At 50.9% G+C, this 21,369-nt stretch overlaps 1 protein-coding gene across 1 annotated transcript in view; it reads right to left on the bottom strand.

Moving 5' to 3' along the window:
- The window catches only part of ZBTB11 (zinc finger and BTB domain containing 11), a 1,715,870-nt gene that overhangs the window by 1,384,635 nt on the left and 309,866 nt on the right, over nt 1–21,369 (bottom strand). The window contains exon 2 of the mRNA XM_078657806.1: nt 9,496–9,731. Within this exon, the coding sequence (XP_078513932.1) occupies nt 9,496–9,731 (236 nt within the window). The remainder of the gene's footprint in view (nt 1–9,495; nt 9,732–21,369) is intronic.

Below are 21,369 nucleotides of genomic sequence, written 5' to 3'. Positions count from 1 at the left end.
ACTCACTACTCTGCACTCACTACTCTGCACTCACTACTCTGCACTCACTACTCTGCACTCACTACTCTGCACTCACTACTCTGCACTCACTACTCTGCACTCACTACTCTGCACTCACTACTCTGCACTCACTACTCTGCACTCACTACTCTGCACTCACTACTCACTACTCTGCACTCACTACTCTGCACTCACTACTCACTACTCTGCACTCACTACTCTGCACTCACTACTCACTACTCTGCACTCACTACTCTGCACTCACTACTCTGCACTCACTACTCTGCACTCACTACTCTGCACTCACTACTCTGCACTCACTACTCTGCACTCACTACTCTGCACTCACTACTCTGCACTCACTACTCTGCACTCACTACTCTGCACTCACTACTCTGCACTCACTACTCACTACTCTGCACTCACTACTCACTACTCTGCACTCACTACTCTGCACTCACTACTCACTACTCTGCACTCACTACTCTGCACTCACTACTCACTACTCTGCACTCACTACTCACTACTCTGCACTCACTACTCACTACTCACTACTCTGCACTCACTACTCTGCACTCACTACTCACTACTCACTACTCTGCACTCACTACTCACTACTCTGCACTCACTACTCACTACTCTGCACTCACTACTCACTACTCTGCACTCACTACTCACTACTCTGCACTCACTACTCACTACTCTGCACTCACTACTCACTACTCTGCACTCACTACTCTGCACTCTGCACTCACTACTCTGCACTCACTACTCTGCACTCACTACTCACTACTCTGCACTCACTACTCACTACTCTGCACTCACTACTCACTACTCTGCACTCACTACTCACTACTCTGCACTCACTACTCTGCACTCACTACTCTGCACTCACTACTCTGCACTCACTACTCTGCACTCACTACTCTGCACTCACTACTCTGCACTCACTACTCTGCACTCACTACTCTGCACTCACTACTCACTACTCTGCACTCACTACTCTGCACTCACTACTCACTACTCTGCACTCACTACTCTGCACTCACTACTCTGCACTCACTACTCTGCACTCACTACTCTGCACTCACTACTCTGCACTCACTACTCTGCACTCACTACTCTGCACTCACTACTCTGCACTCACTACTCTGCACTCACTACTCTGCACTCACTACTCACTACTCTGCACTCACTACTCACTACTCTGCACTCACTACTCTGCACTCACTACTCACTACTCTGCACTCACTACTCTGCACTCACTACTCACTACTCTGCACTCACTACTCACTACTCTGCACTCACTACTCACTACTCACTACTCTGCACTCACTACTCACTACTCACTACTCTGCACTCACTACTCACTACTCACTACTCTGCACTCACTACTCACTACTCACTACTCTGCACTCACTACTCTGCACTCACTACTCACTACTCTGCACTCACTACTCACTACTCTGCACTCACTACTCACTACTCACTACTCTGCACTCACTACTCACTACTCTGCACTCACTACTCACTACTCTGCACTCACTACTCACTACTCTGCACTCACTACTCACTACTCTGCACTCACTACTCACTACTCTGCACTCACTACTCTGCACTCACTATTCACTACTCTGCACTCACTACTCTGCACTCACTACTCACTACTCTGCACTCACTACTCTGCACTCACTACTCACTACTCTGCACTCACTACTCTGCACTCACTACTCTGCACTCACTACTCTGCACTCACTACTCTGCACTCACTACTCTGCACTCACTACTCTGCACTCACTACTCTGCACTCACTACTCTGCACTCACTACTCTGCACTCACTACTCTGCACTCACTACTCTGCACTCACTACTCTGCACTCACTACTCTGCACTCACTCCTCTGCGCACTCACTCCTCTGCGCACTCACTCCTCTGCGCACTCACTCCTCTGCGCACTCACTCCTCTGCACTCACTCCTCTGCACTCACTACTCTGCACACTCACTCTGCACACTCACTCTGCACTCACTACTCACTACTCACTACTCTGCACTCACTACTCTGCACTCACTCCTCTGCGCACTCACTACTCTGCGCACTCACTACTCTGCGCACTCACTACTCTGCACTCTGCACTCACTACTCTGCACTCTGCACTCACTACTCTGCACTCACTACTCTGCACTCTGCACTCACTACTCTGCACTCACTACTCACTACTCTGCACTCACTACTCACTACTCACTACTCTGCACTCACTACTCACTACTCACTACTCTGCACTCACTACTCACTACTCACTACTCTGCACTCACTACTCTGCACTCACTACTCTGCACTCACTACTCTGCACTCACTACTCTGCACTCACTACTCTGCACTCACTACTCTGCGCACTCACTCCTCTGCGCACTCACTCCTCTGCGCACTCACTCCTCTGCGCACTCACTCCTCTGCGCACTCACTCCTCTGCACACTCACTACTCTGCACACTCACTACTCTGCACTCACTACTCTGCACTCACTACTCTGCACTCACTACTCACTACTCACTACTCTGCACTCACTCCTCTGCGCACTCACTACTCTGCGCACTCACTACTCTGCGCACTCACTACTCTGCGCACTCACTACTCTGCGCACTCACTACTCTGCACTCTGCACTCACTACTCTGCACTCTGCACTCACTACTCTGCACTCTGCACTCACTACTCTGCACTCTGCACTCACTACTCTGCACTCTGCACTCACTACTCTGCACTCACTACTCACTACTCTGCACTCACTACTCACTACTCACTACTCTGCACTCACTACTCACTACTCACTACTCTGCACTCACTACTCACTACTCACTACTCTGCACTCACTACTCACTACTCACTACTCTGCACTCACTACTCACTACTCTGCACTCTGCACTCACTACTCACTACTCTGCACTCACTACTCACTACTCACTACTCTGCACTCACTACTCACTACTCTGCACTCTGCACTCACTACTCACTACTCTGCACTCACTACTCACTACTCACTACTCTGCACTCACTACTCACTACTCACTACTCTGCACTCACTACTCACTACTCACTACTCTGCACTCACTACTCACTACTCTGCACTCACTACTCACTACTCTGCACTCACTACTCTGCACTCTGCACTCACTACTCACTACTCTGCACTCACTACTCTGCACTCACTACTCTGCACTCTGCACTCACTACTCTGCACTCACTACTCTGCACTCACTACTCACTACTCTGCACTCACTACTCTGCACTCACTACTCTGCACTCACTACTCTGCACTCACTACTCTGCACTCACTACTCTGCACTCACTACTCTGCACTCACTACTCTGCACTCACTACTCTGCACTCACTACTCACTACTCACTACTCTGCACTCACTACTCACTACTCACTACTCTGCACTCACTACTCACTACTCTGCACTCACTACTCTGCACTCTGCACTCACTACTCACTACTCTGCACTCACTACTCTGCACTCACTACTCTGCACTCTGCACTCACTACTCTGCACTCACTACTCTGCACTCACTACTCACTACTCTGCACTCACTACTCTGCACTCACTACTCTGCACTCACTACTCTGCACTCACTACTCTGCACTCACTACTCTGCACTCACTACTCTGCACTCACTACTCTGCACTCACTACTCTGCACTCACTACTCACTACTCTGCACTCACTACTCACTACTCTGCACTCACTACTCACTACTCACTACTCTGCACTCACTACTCACTACTCTGCACTCACTACTCTGCACACTCACTCTGCACACTCACTCTGCACACTCACTACTCTGCACTCACTACTCTGCACTCACTACTCTGCACTCACTACTCTGCACTCACTACTCTGCACTCACTACTCTGCACTCACTACTCTGCACTCACTACTCTGCACTCACTACTCTGCACACTCACTCTGCACTGTGCACTGCCGCTGATATCATGGAATCTTCCACCACACTTTCTAAAACTCTATAGTCCGAAGCATAATAGGCACAGAACCAAAAGAAGGGTAGACATTGCTTAAAATAATCTTATTGTATTTATGAGAAGCAAAAGCGAGACTGTGAAATGTGCTGAATATCAGTTTGTTACGAATCAACAGAGTGGAGTTAGAGAACCAAGAAATAGTAATTTAGAATCCGGGTTAGAAGGAGTAGTAATCACAAGCTGAGGATCAACGGGCGCGAAACAGCGTGGTGGGCGCGCACGAGAGGCAGCGTGGGCGTGCACATCAGCTGAAGATCGCCGGAGAAGACACAGAGCCTGCCTTCTGCCGTGACTGACCCGATGTGGAGGGAAAGAGCCCGGTGAGTGGGGGGGGGGGGCGGCAGAGAGAGAGAGAGAGTGTGTGTGTGTGTGTGTGTGTGTGTGTGTGTGTGTGTGTGTGTGTGTGTGCATGCATGCGTGCGTGCGTGTGTCTGTCTGTGTGTGTGTGTGTGTCTGGCGCGTGCCTGCCTGCCTGCCTGCGTGCGCGTCCACAGACCCTGGTCGGCTCGTCCACCTCTCTGTAGTCCCTTGCTAGCTTACTAGGCGACAATAGTTCTCGTTGCCGAGACCTAAAAAAGGACCCTTTCCAGTGGACCCTGAAGAAACCAAGTGACAGAGGGAAGGTTGGACTGCCACCCCACCCATGGATACCCTAGTAACCATGATACCTTCACCAAGGAAACCAGGTGCATAGGTGCGGAGTGGCATCGGAAACCTCTGTCTAACTCAATTGAGGATTTCAGGAAGATGCAGCTGGCGAAGAAGGTGAAAGTGTCTGGTGGAATCCAAAGGTGGATTCAAGATGTATGCCACTCGGGAGTGACCAGGAGGCACAGAAGATAAATGCCCACCGATGTTGGGTGTTGCAGGAGAGTTCACGGTGGTGAGCTCGGGCTGCAGCTGTGCTGACCAGGCGACACTGTGGAAGACTAGGAGCCATTCATGAGCTGTTCCACGTGGAAGGTCAAGAGTTGCACGGTCGGGAGCACCAACAAGCCTAGGTAACTGCAAACAACATGGAAACCGAAAAAGGTGCAGCATTGGGACCAGAAAGGTCCAAGTGACTCGCCACAAGCAAGGGAGTCAGAGCAGGCCCGAGTAATCAGGGGAGCCAGCTGGAATCAAAGAACACTATCAAGAGGACCCTAGGGCCTGAGGCACTGAGTCGCAATGGGACCTCGAGCAGCTCACCAAAGATGCAGGCCCACGGTGCAAGAGAAGTGGTGAGGAAGAAGATCATGGTCACAGAAGATGCTTGAGGTGGGGCTATTTAGAGCCCAAAGATCTCTGAGGAAGAGAGGCAACAAGCCTCTGCAACGACAAGTTGACGCAGTGCACAGGGGTTTGGTTCCAGCGAGGCATACTGGCCTCAAACTCAGTGAGCAGTCAGTGCAGGCCTCGAGGGAGTTGAAGAACCACCACCTGTGTTGCTAAGCCTTTCAGAGTCCCTGGAAGCCTAGGATCAGCAGACTATTCAGCTGTGCTACTGTGCCTGCAGATGCAGGAAAGAAAGTGACCCCTTCACTTAATGGGAGGTTTCTTCAGGTGTCTTGAATGCCCACAGGCCTTGGAAGGTTCCTCTATGGAGCACAGACATAGTCGTTGCAGCGGTCGAGCAGAGCGAGGAGACAAGGAGAAGCAGGAGTCTTCCCAGTTGCAGTCTCAGTGCCCAGAGCGAAGTCCAGAGCGCCAAGACAGTTGAAGATGAAGCGGTGTCTTGATATGAATCTTGTCCCATGACGAATCTAGGGACCCACCCACAGGTAAGCACTTAAGTACCTAGAGGAGGAGTTGGACAGTGGGAAGAACACTCCCATGTCCTTTGCCCAGTTTTGCGCCAGAGTAGGAGCCACCGGCTCCCTGAGCTGGTTTGAACTGGAGTATGCAAGGTCGGTACCAAATGTGCCCCTCAAGCAGACTGAGTGGCGCTGGCAAGCGCCCCTATCCTGTGCTAATAGACTAAGCCTGTCTGTGAGGTGCCTAAGTACTCACCATAACCAATTTAGGGGATAAAGCACAGAGACTGGGGTCCTGATTAGCAGGATCCAAGTCAGACTAGTCAGAAACCATACCAACACCAAGCAGAAAGTGGGGGTGACCATGCAGAAGGATCATACCTTCCGACAATGGCCATATTTCTTGTTAAGGAAAGAGTATTCCCTATACCAGTCTGCTCGCTGTCTCCATACATCACATAACCATAGGTGTTTGATCATTAATCTAACCTGTGCCTGTGTTCTGGGTGCATTTGCTGTTTTCCTTAGCATAGACCTGTCTAGTATGTTACATATCAGGACATTAAACCCCCTCCCACGCTATTACTGATAATTTATACTCCAGAAGCTTGAAATACAGAGCCTGAAGGGGACTGAGATCATACATTTTTGGACAGTAAAATCTATCATATTGTGTATAATGACCTCTGTATCAATACCTTTGTTGCCATCAACCTCCCGCCTATATCCACCATGCTTGCATCAACATTTACATTTAAGCAATACAGCCACCCCCTTCCAGCAGAGTTCCTAGTATGTATAAACATACTCCTTAATCTACCTTAGGGCCCTAGAAAGAGCGCTACTTTCCTTATTGAGGATGTGCGTCTACTGTGATATTATGATCTGTGTATCACATTTCTTTAGATGTTCTAGAATCATCAGTTGTCTACTCTTGACTCAGTCCAATCAATTCCAGGACAATACACACATAAACCCCCATCCATTACCTGCCATTTACTATATTTTTGATTCTATATCGCTCACTTGCGTATTGAGCCTCCTCCTGTGAGCCTTTTCCCTCTTATTTATTTATTTATTTGAAGGTCTTATATAGCGCGAACAAGATCCTTGCGGATATCAGAGCGCGTCACATTAAGTCAGGCTGGATATACAAACAAATAAATGCAGGCACATCAAGTATACATAACAAAAAGAGCAAAGTGAAACATTAGGGTACAGGAACAACATATAACCGTTGAGTTAGGTCGTGGTCAGAAAGCGTGCCTAGAAAGTCTAGAAGGCCCCTTGTCGAAGTAAGGGTTAATGGTAAGGGTATGATTGGTCTCTGAGATTCTTTAGTCTATGAGTAGGGGAGTTTCGCCATGAGGAACGCTTTCACTTTGTTTTTGAATTAAACTGTAGAGGCATTCAGTCTGGTTTCTGGGGGAAGTGAGTTCCATATCCTGGGCGCCATCCCAGAGAAGGTGACACCTTAACCACGACTGGTACATTCCAAAATAATTCTTTTTTTTTTTGCGTCCCCCCCACGCTCCCTATCCTATACCCCAAACCTACCCATAACCCCAGTCACCTCCCACGGAACACTCCCAGATATAATTAATCTGTCACCACTGAGCTACTCCTCAAGTACTATATTAGACCTTATTGAACTTTATTTGCTTAATCAACCCCTCCAATTCCTCTGGCTCCCTTGAATTATGCATTTTGCTGTTCTACATAATGTTCAAGGTAGCCAGGAACTGAACTTAAGCAGTGCCACCCATCTCCTTTACTTCTTGTATGTACTTCCCCCAGACCCTACTGTCTTTCCTGTGTCACCCGTGAGATATCAAATCTTATACTGAAAGTTAGATCATCCACTTTCAAACCTGCTTCCTTTAGGGCTGCTGACAATATCTGCTCTTTAACGGAATAAGTATTTAAGTTCACCATAATTTTCCTTGCATTTTCCCTGTTTGGGTTCCTCTTAAAGGGGTCACAATGCACCCTCTGAATATCCGCTGACGGTTCTATCGAGGTATCTTGCAAGGGGGTGGCTTTCCTTAGCAAATTTCTCACCAAGCTAGCCTGGTTGATGAGAGGGTAATAGCCCAAAACCGGTCCCAGGATGCTTGTTTCTCGTCCAGGAAGAACCTGGCCTGGCAGTTCGGGCTGGACTGTTCCCACAAGTAACAGGGTCAAGACTGCTTTGCATATAGCTGGGTTCAAACGGGGGCGTCACATTGAGCAAAAGAACGATGGATTAAACCCAGATCTGTGACTAGGGGTGAGTGCTTAAAAAGTTTCAGCACTCTGTCCATCATCTTGTTGTGTTTCCTACATTGAGCGGTGTCTCCACGATGATCCTGCTCTTAGCATTTATCAAGTGGTTGCCATGCTCGTCCTCAACATCATAGATTTTGACCTCTACCAGGATAGTCTACTCTTCAACTTCTAGATCTCTTTTTTAAATCTTCCTCTGTGGGAGTCTTTTTAAAAAAACTTTATTTGTCAATTTTGCAAATTATACAAAACCATAACATCCCCCCCAATTGGCATCAAAACAGCATATACACACATCGACTGACTCATTAAGGCACTGTTTGTTGACCTGAGGCCACACCGAGACACATAGCTACCCAGAAGATATTGCAGAATAACATACAAAAGCTAGCATCCAGCGAGTACCTCTGTGGGAGTCTTTAAAGTGAAGTAAAGTGCACCCCAGATATTCCTAAAGCTCATTCCTGACTGTAATGGTCCTCCTGCAGGACATGTAGACAGATTTTATCAATCTTTCAACCTAGTCTGAGACATCCTCCTGCTATTTGTCAGTATTGTGGGAGATGGAAGTCAGGAAGATCAGCAATACAGACTGCATTAGGGTCAGTTTGAGCAGTTTTTCATCCTCGAAATAAGCACTTAATTAAATCTACTGTTAGTTTGTGAACAAAATATATATTTTCTAGTGGAAACTGAAAATAAGCACTGCTTGTCTTAAAAGACATCTAGTCCACTAGAAAAAGCCAACGTTTGGGAAGAAATTCCAAGAAAAATAAAAACACAGAGTAAGCAAAGCTCATAGATCTATTCAGCGCTCCTGTTGCCAGGAGCAGGAAAAAAGAACTGGAATGACTGCCCCTGAAAAGGCATACCATAATAGGATAATGATGCAGTGTCACTTTTCCAGCTTCTCTGTATACAGCTTCTAAAGAGTGAGACATCATGATCACCCTCTCCAAAGAACCTATGAGCATAACATTCAAGGTATATAGACTACAAGCTACCAGCACCAACAAATGTACACATGTACACTACTAAACCAATGCCTCCACCTCTCTGTGTGGGCTACAGGGAACTTCTTAGTTAAAGCACACAAGCCTCCAACGGACTCCTTTATCACGTGGGAGTAAGTCACTAAGGTGACTATCAAAGTGCATGCAATCCACTAAAATCAACTTCCATCGGTCATGTGAAAGCCAATATATTAACATCTGTCACATTGGTAAGCCACTAGATTGACTCTTCATAACATGGATGCAAGACATTAGCAAGACTTTTATGTAACAGTTTTGCGAAGCACAATAATAACCCTTCTGTTATATGTACAAGTGTTAGTACATTAATTACCCACCATGTGCATGGTTTACCAATAAAGCAACTTAAAAGCTAATGTATACAGCCACAACAATTTGCAAAGCTTATGATGACCGCTAAAATAAGTGAAAATTAACTTACAAATACAAGTTCATGCTTTGCAATTATTCTTTTCTTTGTGGGGTTCGACGCAGGAGGCAGAATGAAGGTTGAGTTGCTCGATACTTCATCTAAATCACAAGAATTTTCGCACGTTTGAACTTCAATTCCCAGATCTTCTAGCACAGCGGAGGGGTCTGACAAAGGTCGAACTTGATCCTTTTTCTCCTGGCACTTATCACACTCCTTAATATAATCTTTCACCTCCTTTAAAATTCCTAATGAAAAGTAAAAAACAATTTAGAATCTAACAATTTACATTATCATTAGTTGGGTTCCAAGACACCTGCATGACATTAATTTGCGGGAGAATCCGGTTATCTACTCTACACATTTCTCAATACAACAAAGTTTAAATAATTTTGTTTACAAGCAGTACAATAATGTAATCCATCCCTTCTGCTAACAATTTTCATAAGGCCTATTACGGATTCAAATTAGGTAAACAATATAAATTTGGGCAATCACAGTTCAAAGACCATTAAATGAATATTCAACCTGATTACATGATGAGCTTTGAAAGACGGCAGGACTAGGTTTAGTCTATACTGGGGTTTACAGCACTTTCATTCCTCCAAAGCAAGTGTTCAACAAACCAAATTTTCAAGGATATCAGTGCAAGAACAATGTGTATACAATCATTCTCAATGGGAAGTCTGTGGTTATCCAGAAACTGGGATGGCTTCTAACAACGTCAATGGTCTATGATAAATGGCTTGAAAAGGTAGGAAAAGGGGTTCAATTATTGGTGTCACTAAGGGTATCTGGATACTAGAGCACTGAATTTCTGTTGTAAGGTTTATAGGTCCATTGTCGACATTGGTTAAGTTAGCATGAGCTTCGCTGCCATGAGTCTGCTTTTGTGCACGACACTGCATGCATATATTTCACAAGACTCTGTTTGTGCTCTTTTCACATGAGAACTGTCTACCTTGCAAGTTTTTTGCTGTGCTTTGAGATTTAGTCTGCACACGATATTCAAAAGTTAAACAACAATGCCCCTTGTTATTCTGTTCTGATCAGTCCCTCGCAATTAGACATAACATGCTACAAACAGCTGCACTTCTGGAAATCGTGTACTCTAATTTTGCAACCGCAACCTGTTTTTGACACACTTGCAGACACCGGCAAGAAGAGCTGTGCTTGTCCTGCGATGTGAACATTACACCTAGGCCTTGAGGTATTGGGTCTGCTGCCGACAAAGCCCAGAGGTCTTCCTTTTTATAATGATCTGTCTCTTGTCACGGGAGGGTGGTCAGGTCATAGAGTCAATGCTGACTATATTGTGTTTATGCATTTTGCTGATAGTATTGGCTCGTGTACTGCACCATATAGCGTATAAGTTGAAATAAACATTGTGTCAAGGTGGGTCTTCCTCAGGGCAGGAGGGGGGGATTGGCAGGCCAAAAGCATATTTCTATGGCGTCCCTGTGAATAATGAATTGCCTCCTAGTCAGATATGGGTGTCAGAATAAAGCACAAGTGCCTCCACCAAGGACCCACCTTGACGCATTTCACTTTGCGCAACTCACAGGGTCGAAATGTCGGCTGATTGTATATGTCTACACAACGCTCTTGATTACAGTCCCATTTGTCATTGGATCCTGAAGCATATGTGCTAAAATAATAAGGACATACATATTTACAAAATCTTTCTCCCCTCTTTTTATTGCACGCTCAATTGTTTCTGTATATAGTGTACTGCCCTTATCACCAATCACCACATGTCACTTTTTCGCCAAAGTCACGTATTTCAAAATGCTATTGAAATTGTAAATTGTGGCAGCTATGATTATTTGATTTTCTCTGAATACATTATTGAATTCTAATTTTGGTGTGTGTTATATCTTTATTTTTACTTTGCAAATAATTGATATGTGCTATAAGTAAGCTGTTGCTACTTGCCCTAAGTAATTGAAAACCCCGACAGAACCAATTTTTACCTTAAATACGTATACCCAGGTTCTAAGGGCCACTGGGCTGCCCCATTACGTTTACCACCACCAACGTTTGGTCTGGTTCTTATCTGCGAGACGCTTGAGTAGTGCTTGTGCTTGTCCACAATACCCTCACTTCTGCCTCTGGAGGCGGCTGTGATGGGACAACCTCCTATGTTGATATTTTTATAGGTTCTTTCAAGCTTGATGTTCTATTAAAAAGGTTACTTTCTTACTATAACAGTACCGCACACATTCGTGCCCCGCTCAGAGATTTCTTGAGAAGTTAGGGTGTCCCTGATGAAGGGGTGTCTTTGATATCTGGAGTAGGAGCAGATCCTGCGTATCCGTTTGAAGTCTTTTACTCTTGGGTCACCTTTCATTTGATGGAAGCAGACGACAAGTTGTTTCATGAATACACCGCAACGGCTGCTCCGGTGGCGTATCATCCCAATCGGACCTTTGAGGGTCCGCTTACAGCTTGGCAACAGCGTATTTGGCTTAATGGAACCCTTCCTCACTCATATACGCTGGTCCGTTTAGGTCTTTTGTCAATCGGAGGGGCCACATGGCCATAGCCATACCATATACTCTTAAGTGCATTATAATCCTTGCGGTTAATGCTAACTTTGGTTAGGCTTTATCAAAACATGTTGTGTAAGGTGTCAAACACTTAGGAATAAACCCCCCCCCCCGCCAGTTCTGGTGGCGGGGGTAGCATTCCACCCTTCTAGAGGGAGAAGACAAGTAGTTACTGTTAAACCCGGTTAAAGTTAAACAGAGCCCCAGCATCACAAAATGGATGCTGCTGCCACAGACACGAGTCTGCCCTCCTTCTGCTGGACGAAACTCCGGCAGGGGAGGCCTGGACAATAGGTTTCCTGTCCAGGGAGGTGCTGGCACCTCCCCAGACAGGGTTTTGTGTATTGGGGCAGGGAGGGTTGCATTCAGTGAATGCTTTTCAGACACTGCCTAGGGCACACTAGGTGCTCCATGCATTTCCTAGTTCAAACCAGTTGCTGGGGCACTCAGCCCCAGCTCAGCGCGAAACTGGACAAAGGGGAAGGGGTGTAACCACCCCCACCCCAGGTCCACCCATAGGAGGGACCTTAGAGTTAGTCCAACCCCTAAGCTTACTATAAGTATAGAACCCCAGTCCCTAGGACTTTAGATTACCCTGGACGAAACTCTGCAACATATATCCTGGATCTTCGACATTCCAAATCAACTGCAAGACAGAAGAAATCTCCCTGGTCAAGGAGTGACCACCCTGTTCAAACAGGCACCAACAGCATCTTTGCTGGTCTGCATTTTCGAGGCTTCTGCCGGATCCCGAAGAATCTGCGACACAGGACACGGACTTCCAGACATCTCTGACCCGACCTTCGCTCACAGCAAAGCTGAGACCCGTGGCAGACACGAGAGACGTGGGGCCAGAACTCCTGGACATCCTGCATTTTGCTACATGTATTGACTTCAGGAGGTATTCCGAAGTTGTGCATTGGGGTGCTTGAAGCCCCAGACCTGAGCACCTTTTGCACCGAAGCCCCACACTCCACGAGTGGCCCGTGGGCCTGCTTTGTGCAATTCTGCTCAACGCATCTTCGCGGTTCCTAGTCCGTTGGCTGGTGAGCCCCCAAGAAGACAATACTTTGTTTTAACTTGCTTTCCTGGTTGCTCCAGACTTGCTCCAACTTCCCTTCAAAGGAGAGGTTCCACAGACCTTGCTGGTCTGCACCAAAGCCAATCTCGACATCCTTTTGGGTTTGCGTGTGCCAAGGCTTGTTGGGTGCCAACCGGATACAGACACCGCAGTCGACTAGATCCTTGGTGGGACAGCTCGAATCCAGCTCCTGGTCGTCGTCGACGCCTCCTGGTCCTCGTGGCTGAAGAGACAAACTTTACCTTTTCACCTGAAATCACTCGACATCCGGTGGCATCTTTCTATCGCCGCCCTGGTAACTGGCAAGTGGCCCAGACTCTGTCTCCTCTGCTTTCAGGTTCTTCAGGTCTTCGATGCACCCTTGGATCCACCCGGACACTTTTTCCTCTGGCCGCCTGCAGCACTTCTTTGCATATCTCCATTGAAATCGACAACGAAACCCAACACCAAAAGAGACCTATGCACCCGGCTTCTGTGGGTGAGGTAACACGAGTACTCTGGTAGTCTCGAGGATATTGGCCCTCCTAGTGTCTAAGTCTAAAAGGGTTCCATCGTAGTTCATTTAGACGTGTTCTTAAATTGTAAAATTGTAACTTGTTAATTTCCCATAAAAAGTCAATGGTAACCCGTGGCTGTGTTTAGACACTGCACGCTTCTCCCGTAGGCCTCCTACATCCTAACCTTTGGTTGTCCTGAGTAGACCCAGCGATTCCACAGGCCCCAGACCTGCTTTCTATTTCTCACGTGGTTCTTCAGAATGTTTATTATTACCACTAACTATAGCATACGCCTTCTTCCAAAAACGTATCAGGTCACTCAATAGTTATTGCTGTACCATAACCTAACGGGATCGCAGTGAGAAGGATCCCGTCACATGGCTAGCATTGACATCTTTTTAAAAAAAAATTTTTTTACTTTTGCATTATTTTCCTTCAAATCTGTTTTTATTTTCAGCACGGGGGAAAGGGTCATACTCCACAGGGGGATCAGATACACAGCGTTAAGCCTGCAACCCTACTCAGGGCCGGCCGCGTAAAAGAAGAGCATATCAGATGGGATTAAATTACATGGGGGAGGAGAGTTATACACAGCGTTGCGCCTACAACCCCAAAGGGGCCGGCTGCGATCTAATGGCAGAACACAACATTAGGTAGACCTGTGAAGCGGAAGGACCCAGTGCGCCGTTCTATACTATAGACGGGCAACAGGCCCGCATGGAACAACCAGTGAAACAGGGCATCATGGCCCGAGAGACAAACAGTTATAGCAAGTAAAAGAACAGCCAGAAAAGGATAGGCAGGGAAAGGAAGAGGAAAAGGAGAGCAAGAGTAGAGACAGTGCGCGGAGAAGGGAGGACTCGATGTTCCCGCCTGTTAACGACAGTGGCGGGGCGCAGCCTAGGGGAGCAGTCATGGTAGCAATCTGTTCGGATCAGGGGGGGCGAGAGCATCCTCAAACAATCGCAGCGCCCTGAGTTTGACAGGTATTTAGCACGCCCGCTCAAGTGCGCAGAGATATTTCACTAGGGGCTGCCACATAGCTTGAAAGCGGGTGTCGCATGCCTGCAGGCGGGCTGTGAAGAGCTCCATCGTAAGGACATGCCAGAGGCGCACAAACCAAGTTGCTATTGGTGGGGCTTCAGGCTTCTTCCAGTATAAGGCTATGAGCTGTTTGGCAGCACCCAGCATTTGGAGCGCCAGGATCCAATCACTCCTGGTAAGGGCCTTTAGAGCAGCAGGTCGAACTCCCAGCAGGATGGTGGTAGCAAGTTCAGGCAGAGGAAACCCCAGTACCCCCCTGATGTAACGGAGGACCTCCTTCCAGAAGAGAGTAAGTGTCGGGCACGCCCACCATATATGTATGAGATCCCCCGTTGCAGATCGACACCGCCAGCACAGTGGCGAGGAGGCTGGAAACATCTGTTGCAGACGCTGTGGAGTGTAATACTATTGAGTCATTAATTTATAGGCATTTTCCCGCTGTGGGATGCTACGATATATTTTGGGGATGTCCCGCCAGAGCCTATGCCATTGCGCAGGGGTAATGTCAGTATCTGACAATGCCTGCCATTTGTCTTGATAGGGGTGGGAAGGCGGCGTCTGCGGGTGTTGTAGGATCTGATAAATACGATGCACCAGCCCCTTGGACTCAATGGAATGGCGGGCCAGCCGCTCAAAAGGGGTGAAGGCGCACGTGACCGCCTGGTACACGGTGTCTGCCGTCACCCAGTGCCGTAGCTGGGTGTACTGTAGTTGCGCCGTCGCCGGAACACGGAACTCCTCTCTACATTGGGCAAAAGATTTTATTTTGTCCCCCTCAAATAGGTCCGTGACCACCCTGCAGTCCCCTTGCGTCCACTTAGTAAAGGCCCGCGTTCGATGCGCCGGCGGGAAAGACGGTTACTTCAATCGGGGTGTGCGGCGAGGGAAAAAGTCGTCAGGCCTCTGCGCACCGCTACCGCATCCCAGATGTCGAGCACCGTCCTCGTGGGGACCGCCAAGTAAGCACTCTTAGGGCACGCCACCCGCTGATGCCAGGCAAGGTCCCAGATGGTGCGCACCGTCACAGCCCGGTCCATGTGATGCCATACCTTCTCACTCACTGTCACTATCCACTCCACCACGAAGCGGAGGTGCGAGGCCCAATAGTAATCCAGTAAATCAGGGCAAGCCAGGCCCCCCTATCTCGCGGTGTCATCAGCAATTTCTGGGAGAATCGAGGCCTCTTACCGCCCCAAATGAAAGCTGTGAGGGCACGATGGAGATCACGAATGTTGCTAAGCGGAATGGGCGTGGGGAGGCACTGAAATAGGTAAAGGATTTTAGGGAGGATTGCCATTTTTAAGGCGTTGAGCCTGCCCAGCCATGTCAGCACCAGGGGCTTCCACCGCCGTAGCTCCTCCAGGACCGCTCGTCGGCACTCCCGCCAGTTGACTTGCGACCATGTGTCCAGGGAAGGGGTTATCTGCAGTTCGAGGTAACGGATGCTCTGGGCGGCCCATTGGTATGGCGCCAACTGCTTGAGACGAGGGACGTCCGCCTCAGGATTGGTTAGATTATGGGCCCAGGACTTGCCGTGGTTAATCTTAAGGCCTGAAGCCCGCTCAAAAAGGGCCAGCGCTGAGTGGAGCGCCCGGCAGAGACTCGTCAGGGCGGGTGAGAGTGAGGAGAAGATCGTCAGCAAACAGCGCCACCTTGTTCTCACAGCCCCCCATGCGGATGCCATGGATGTCAGGCGCCCGATGGAGCATTGCCGCCAGCGGCTCCACCACGAGGGCGAAGAGCAAGGGCGATAGGGGGCAGGCCTGTCGAGTAGCCCTGCGGATGGGGAACGGTGCAGAAAGCTGTCCATTAATCTTAATCCGGGCCTGCGGAGCAAAGTATGGCGCCATGATCCTATTGATCATGGCCGGTCCCAATCCAATCTTGCCTAGGACTGCCCGCAGGAAAGTCCAGCTCACCCGGTCAAAGGCCTTCTCTGCGTCCAGCGAGAGGAGGCAGGCTGGGATTTTCCAGTGACGCGCCTTCCCCACCAGGTGAGCCACTTTGCGAACATTATCCGCACCCTGCCGGTTGCGAATGAAGCCAACCTGGTCCGGGTTCACAAGACCAGGCATGTTAGGGTCCAGACGTCTCCCCAGGATCTTGGTGTAAATCTTAAAGTCGGTGTTCAGCAAGGCTATGGGGCGATACGAGGCGCACTGCGTCGGATCCTTGCCGGGTTTTAGAATCAGTGCTATCTCCGCCATTCCCATGTCCCGAGACGGGCCCGCTACATCAGTAAATGAGTTAAACAATCTCAAGAGGTGAGGTCCGAGCTGCGCTTGGAACATACGGTAAAAGGATAAGGGCAGGCCATCCGGTCCTGGGGTCTTCCCTAGGGGGAGATCCCGTATGGAGTCTGCTATCTCTTCCTGGGCGATCAAAGTTTCCAAAGCCGTCGCATGATATGGGTGGAGCGGCGTCCCCGTATAGGCTTGCAAGACCTCTGCCATAGCTCCTGGGTCCGGTGTCTCCTCCTGATAGAGCGCAGTGTAATAGGTGCGGAACGCCTTGCATTTACCTTTCTCTGAGACTGCGTGCGTCCCATCAGGGAGCTGAACATTCGCGATGCGGGCCCTGGCCACCCGTGCCCTCAACCGCCTTGCCAGCAAGCTGCCTACCTTGTCTCCACCTTCAAAGTATTTCTGCTTCAGGGCCAACAGGGAGGATTCCGCTTTGTTAGTGCGCAAGAGTCGGATCTGTTCCCTGAGATTGGCCAACCGCCGCCTAGACACTGCGGAGGTGCTCTTATGATCCCGCTGCTCTTCTTGCTTTATATCTCTTTCTAGCGTATCCTCGAGGACCCGGGCCGCTCGAGCCCGTGCAATCGAAAGAGTGGTGATATGTCCCCGAATGGTCGCCTTGAAGGCGTCCCATACAACAGGGAAGGGCGTCTCCGGCAAGTCGTTGCTAGCGAAGTAATAATCTATGGCCTCCTTGATGCTATCTACATCGGCTGCATCCCTCAGGACACTCGGTGGCAGACGCCAGCGCGCTTCTTGAGCTGGGTGGACGGCCGAGTCCTGCAGCAGCAAGTCGACGTGTGCATGGTCCGATAGCGAGATGGCAGAAATGGAGGAACCCAGGACATCCTTCAGCAGGGCATGAGAGATGAACAGATAATCGATACGGGAGTACGAGCGGTGGGCATGGGAGTAAAATGAATAGTCAGTCAACCCCGGGGAGCAGTAGCGCCATACATCGTAGAGTCCCAGGTCCGTGATCCGGGCGCGCAGCGCCGAGGACATATCCCCAGAGCTGTAGGCCGGGGCATGGCTACGGTCTGCTTCTGGGTCCCAGACTAGGTTAAAATCTTCCCCCAGAATCAGGGAGGGGTCCCCCCGCGGAACGTGTGTGTTAAAAAGCATGCGCAGGTACCGATCCTGCTACTGGTTGGGTGCACACACATTGCATAAAGTGAAGGTGCGTCGTCCAACGCCCACACTCACCCTGAGAAAACATCCGTCGTCACTCCTGAAGGGCTTGGTGTCCCCCCGCCTGATGCCCTGTCTACATAGAATCGGCACACCTGCTGTCTTAGTGCTTGCTGCAGCCCAAAATTGGAGGGGATATCTGGGGTGCGCCATGCGCCCAACATCTGCCTGCAGAAGATGGGTCTCCTGGAGAAATATGATGTCAGGGTTCTGCTGCAGGAGGTAGCGCCAGGTCAGTTGCCTCTAATTGGGGGAGTTGAGGCCCTTGACATTAAGCGTCAGGACCTTTAGGGGACTAGGCAAGGGGGCAATCATATTAAGGTTCCAATGAAAGTCGCCTGCGCCGCTCCATCCCCCTCCCGCAGCCGTCCAACAGCAACCGCACCCCACACCAGCACCACGCAAGCCATGCGCCGTCATCCCACTGCTCCCCACCCCGCACAAGGAAAGTAGAAAGGAAGAGGAAGGAAGGAAGATGAGGAAGGCAAGAAAGAAGAGAAAGACAAAAAGTAAATAAATGATCCAACAGTGGCCAACTGGGCCAGGTCCAGTCAATCCCGCCAACGGGCATCCTACACCCGGGGGTTCGGAAATGCCCAGGGATGTAACTCCCTCAGGGATCACCAGGTAGTAGGGGCGTAGGCTGTCCCGGGGCCATCGTGGGTAGGAGCCCCAGCGTCGCCCACCCTAGAGATAGGATCCAGGGTGCAGAGTCAGGTAGGGCAGCCGTCCTCAGCGGCGCCCCGGGGGAGGAGGGAGAGCACTCGCACCCTGAGGAAGCAAATCATGAGCCGACCTGAGCAGACTTCCGCAAGCTCACGGGGTCGACGAACAAGAAACAGCCTCCTCTCGGTCTCCCTCCAGGGACCTGATGGGGGCGATAATGTCCTGCTTGGTCTGGGATGCAGATTGCTCATCCAGTCGGGGCGATCGGCGGTGACGTTGGACCGTGGTCCAAGACGGTTTCGCAGGGATACGCTCCTGCCTTTGAGGGCGCACCGACTCGCCGGCGGTGACGTCGGGAGCTGCAGAATCTGCGCCGCCTCCGCGAATTTCTGAATGACTCTCCGTTTTGTCTCCCACTGGAAAATAAGGGCGATGGGGTGGCCCCACTGGTAAGCAATGCCCAATTCCCGTAGTTTGTCAGTCACCGGTCTGAACGCTCTCCGCTGCTGGAGGGTGTGAGGCGCTAGGTCTTGAAAGATTTGGATCTTGTGGCCCCTGTATGTAAGGTCCGGTTTGCTTCGCGCGGCCCGCAGGATAGCCTCCTTTTCCGTGAAGAAATGGACCCTCGTCAGGATATCTGGAAGAAGACCGGGGCGCCCCGGCGGCGCGGGGACCCGGTGGGCGCGATCCAGGGTCGGCGGCGAGGCATCACTATCGCCCCACACCTCATGGAGGAGCTGAGAAACGTCTTTACCTTCTTCTCAGAGTGGTATGCCGCGAATATGGAGGTTGTTCCGGCGACTCCTGTTCTCCAGGTCCTCTTGTTTGACCTGCAACTCTATGTGCTGTTCCTCCAGCGTTGCCAGACGTTGCCACAGGAGCTCCTGGTCCTCGGTGCGGGCATCAACTGTCTTCTCCAGGCCGTCTACTCGATCTCCCAGGTCCGTGACCTCGCGGCGCAGCTCCCGCACACAAGTGTGGACCTCCGAGCGGAGGGAGCCGATCTCCATTTTCAGGTCCGACATGAAGGATGTCATAAATGCCTGCGTTACCGGGGCCATGTCTCCCAATGACTGCGGCGCGATGCCCCCGTCTTGCCCCACATTGCCACCATTGAGTTGTCCCTGGGGGGCACTGTCGGTTCAGTCTTGCTCCCTTTGGAGCGCGTCATGGCCAGTATTGGCTGGGCCCCGCCGGACCACCAATTCCACAAGGGCCTGATTCGAAGCTGTCGTAGGCGATAAACAGGCCATGGGGTACAGTCTTCTCGGCAGTCCCCCCAGAGCGCCACTACACAGAGCCCCAGGTAGCCCAAACACAAACCACCAAAAGGACCTGCAGCAAGGACACAACGCCTGGGCCACCCCTCAAAGGCATGCAAGGCGGCGGTCCAATCACCTGTAGAGCCCGTCCAGCACCGTGGGGTAGGCGGCAGGGTCCCCAGTCCAGAGGGGGACCGCAGTACAATCACAGGGGGAAAGGGGGAGCCCCCAACACAGCAGGCTCTGATTTTCGCCCGGCCCCCCAAACCCAAGGCCCAGGTATATGGCCTCTCGTCGTGGGCCCACGCCGCTGACCCATAAACAGTTCAGGGGCCCCGGGTCACAAGCCACGCACACCAGCCAGCGCTCTTCAAGGCTGGGGGCCCCGGACGACGCAGAGAGGATCTACCACAGGTCAGGGGGGCTCCGCCAGCACCAAGGCCCTCTCCCAGGGATCAGCAGCAGCAGGCACAGCTTCACCTCCAAGCGACTCGTCAGGGGGTTGGCCCGCACCTCGAAAGGCCTCAGCTCAACAGGCAGCAGCACGAGGCCTCGCAGAATCACCAGCGCCAGAAAAGTCCCCTCACAGGCACCAGCGTGGGCCCTCACCGCCACCCCCACTCCTCACCTCGCAGAGTATGTGCTGGAGCAATTCCCCGACTGCAGCCTTCCCGCCACCTCCAGCCCGCCACCACTGAGGCACACCGTCCAGCAGGGGTCTCGCCGTCAGCCGCGGGAAGGTGGCCCCGCCACCAGCACCACCGGGCCACTCCGTACGTCGGGTCCTCTGGTACAGCACACCGAGGGGAGGGGGGAGGGACCCACACCTCAGGGCTCCAGGGCCGCCACAGGAGCCAGCAGCCAATGGACAGCAGATCTAGTCCTCCTAGCGAGGATCGCAAGATGGCGGCTCCCGGCCGCTCCAACCAGAGGAAGAGCAGGAGCCTGGAAATCAGTCGTGGTGGGCTTCGCAATCCAGTCCGCTGCCGGCACTCCCCAGTCCGCAAACACCAGCTAGGAGGCACGTTCCCGTGGTCAGCGACCCCTCCAGAGGCGATGGAGTGCCAGCTCGGCCGCCAGGCGGGCTGTGCAAAATGACGGCTCCCACCCGAGGGCCGTCCCCGTCTCTTCACCGCCGGGCACCGCCGCGACCACAGACCTCGACAAGAGGACACCCAAGGCTCTCCGGTACCTCAGAACCTCAGCTACCTCAGGGTGAGTAGCGATCGCCCAAGGATCCGCTTAAGATTGCTTGTGCGGGTGGTGGACGCCGGGAGCTCCCGAGAGAAACGTCCTACCACATCGCTTGCTAAGCCACGCCCCCCCCTCTCGTGGTTCTTATACCACTATTTC

This window comes from Lissotriton helveticus, chromosome 8 (assembly GCF_964261635.1).
Source record: "Lissotriton helveticus chromosome 8, aLisHel1.1, whole genome shotgun sequence".
Classification (NCBI taxonomy): Eukaryota; Metazoa; Chordata; class Amphibia; order Caudata; family Salamandridae; genus Lissotriton; species Lissotriton helveticus.
The sequence above is the reverse complement of the archived record's forward strand: the minus strand, read 5'-3'. Positions and strand labels throughout refer to the sequence as shown.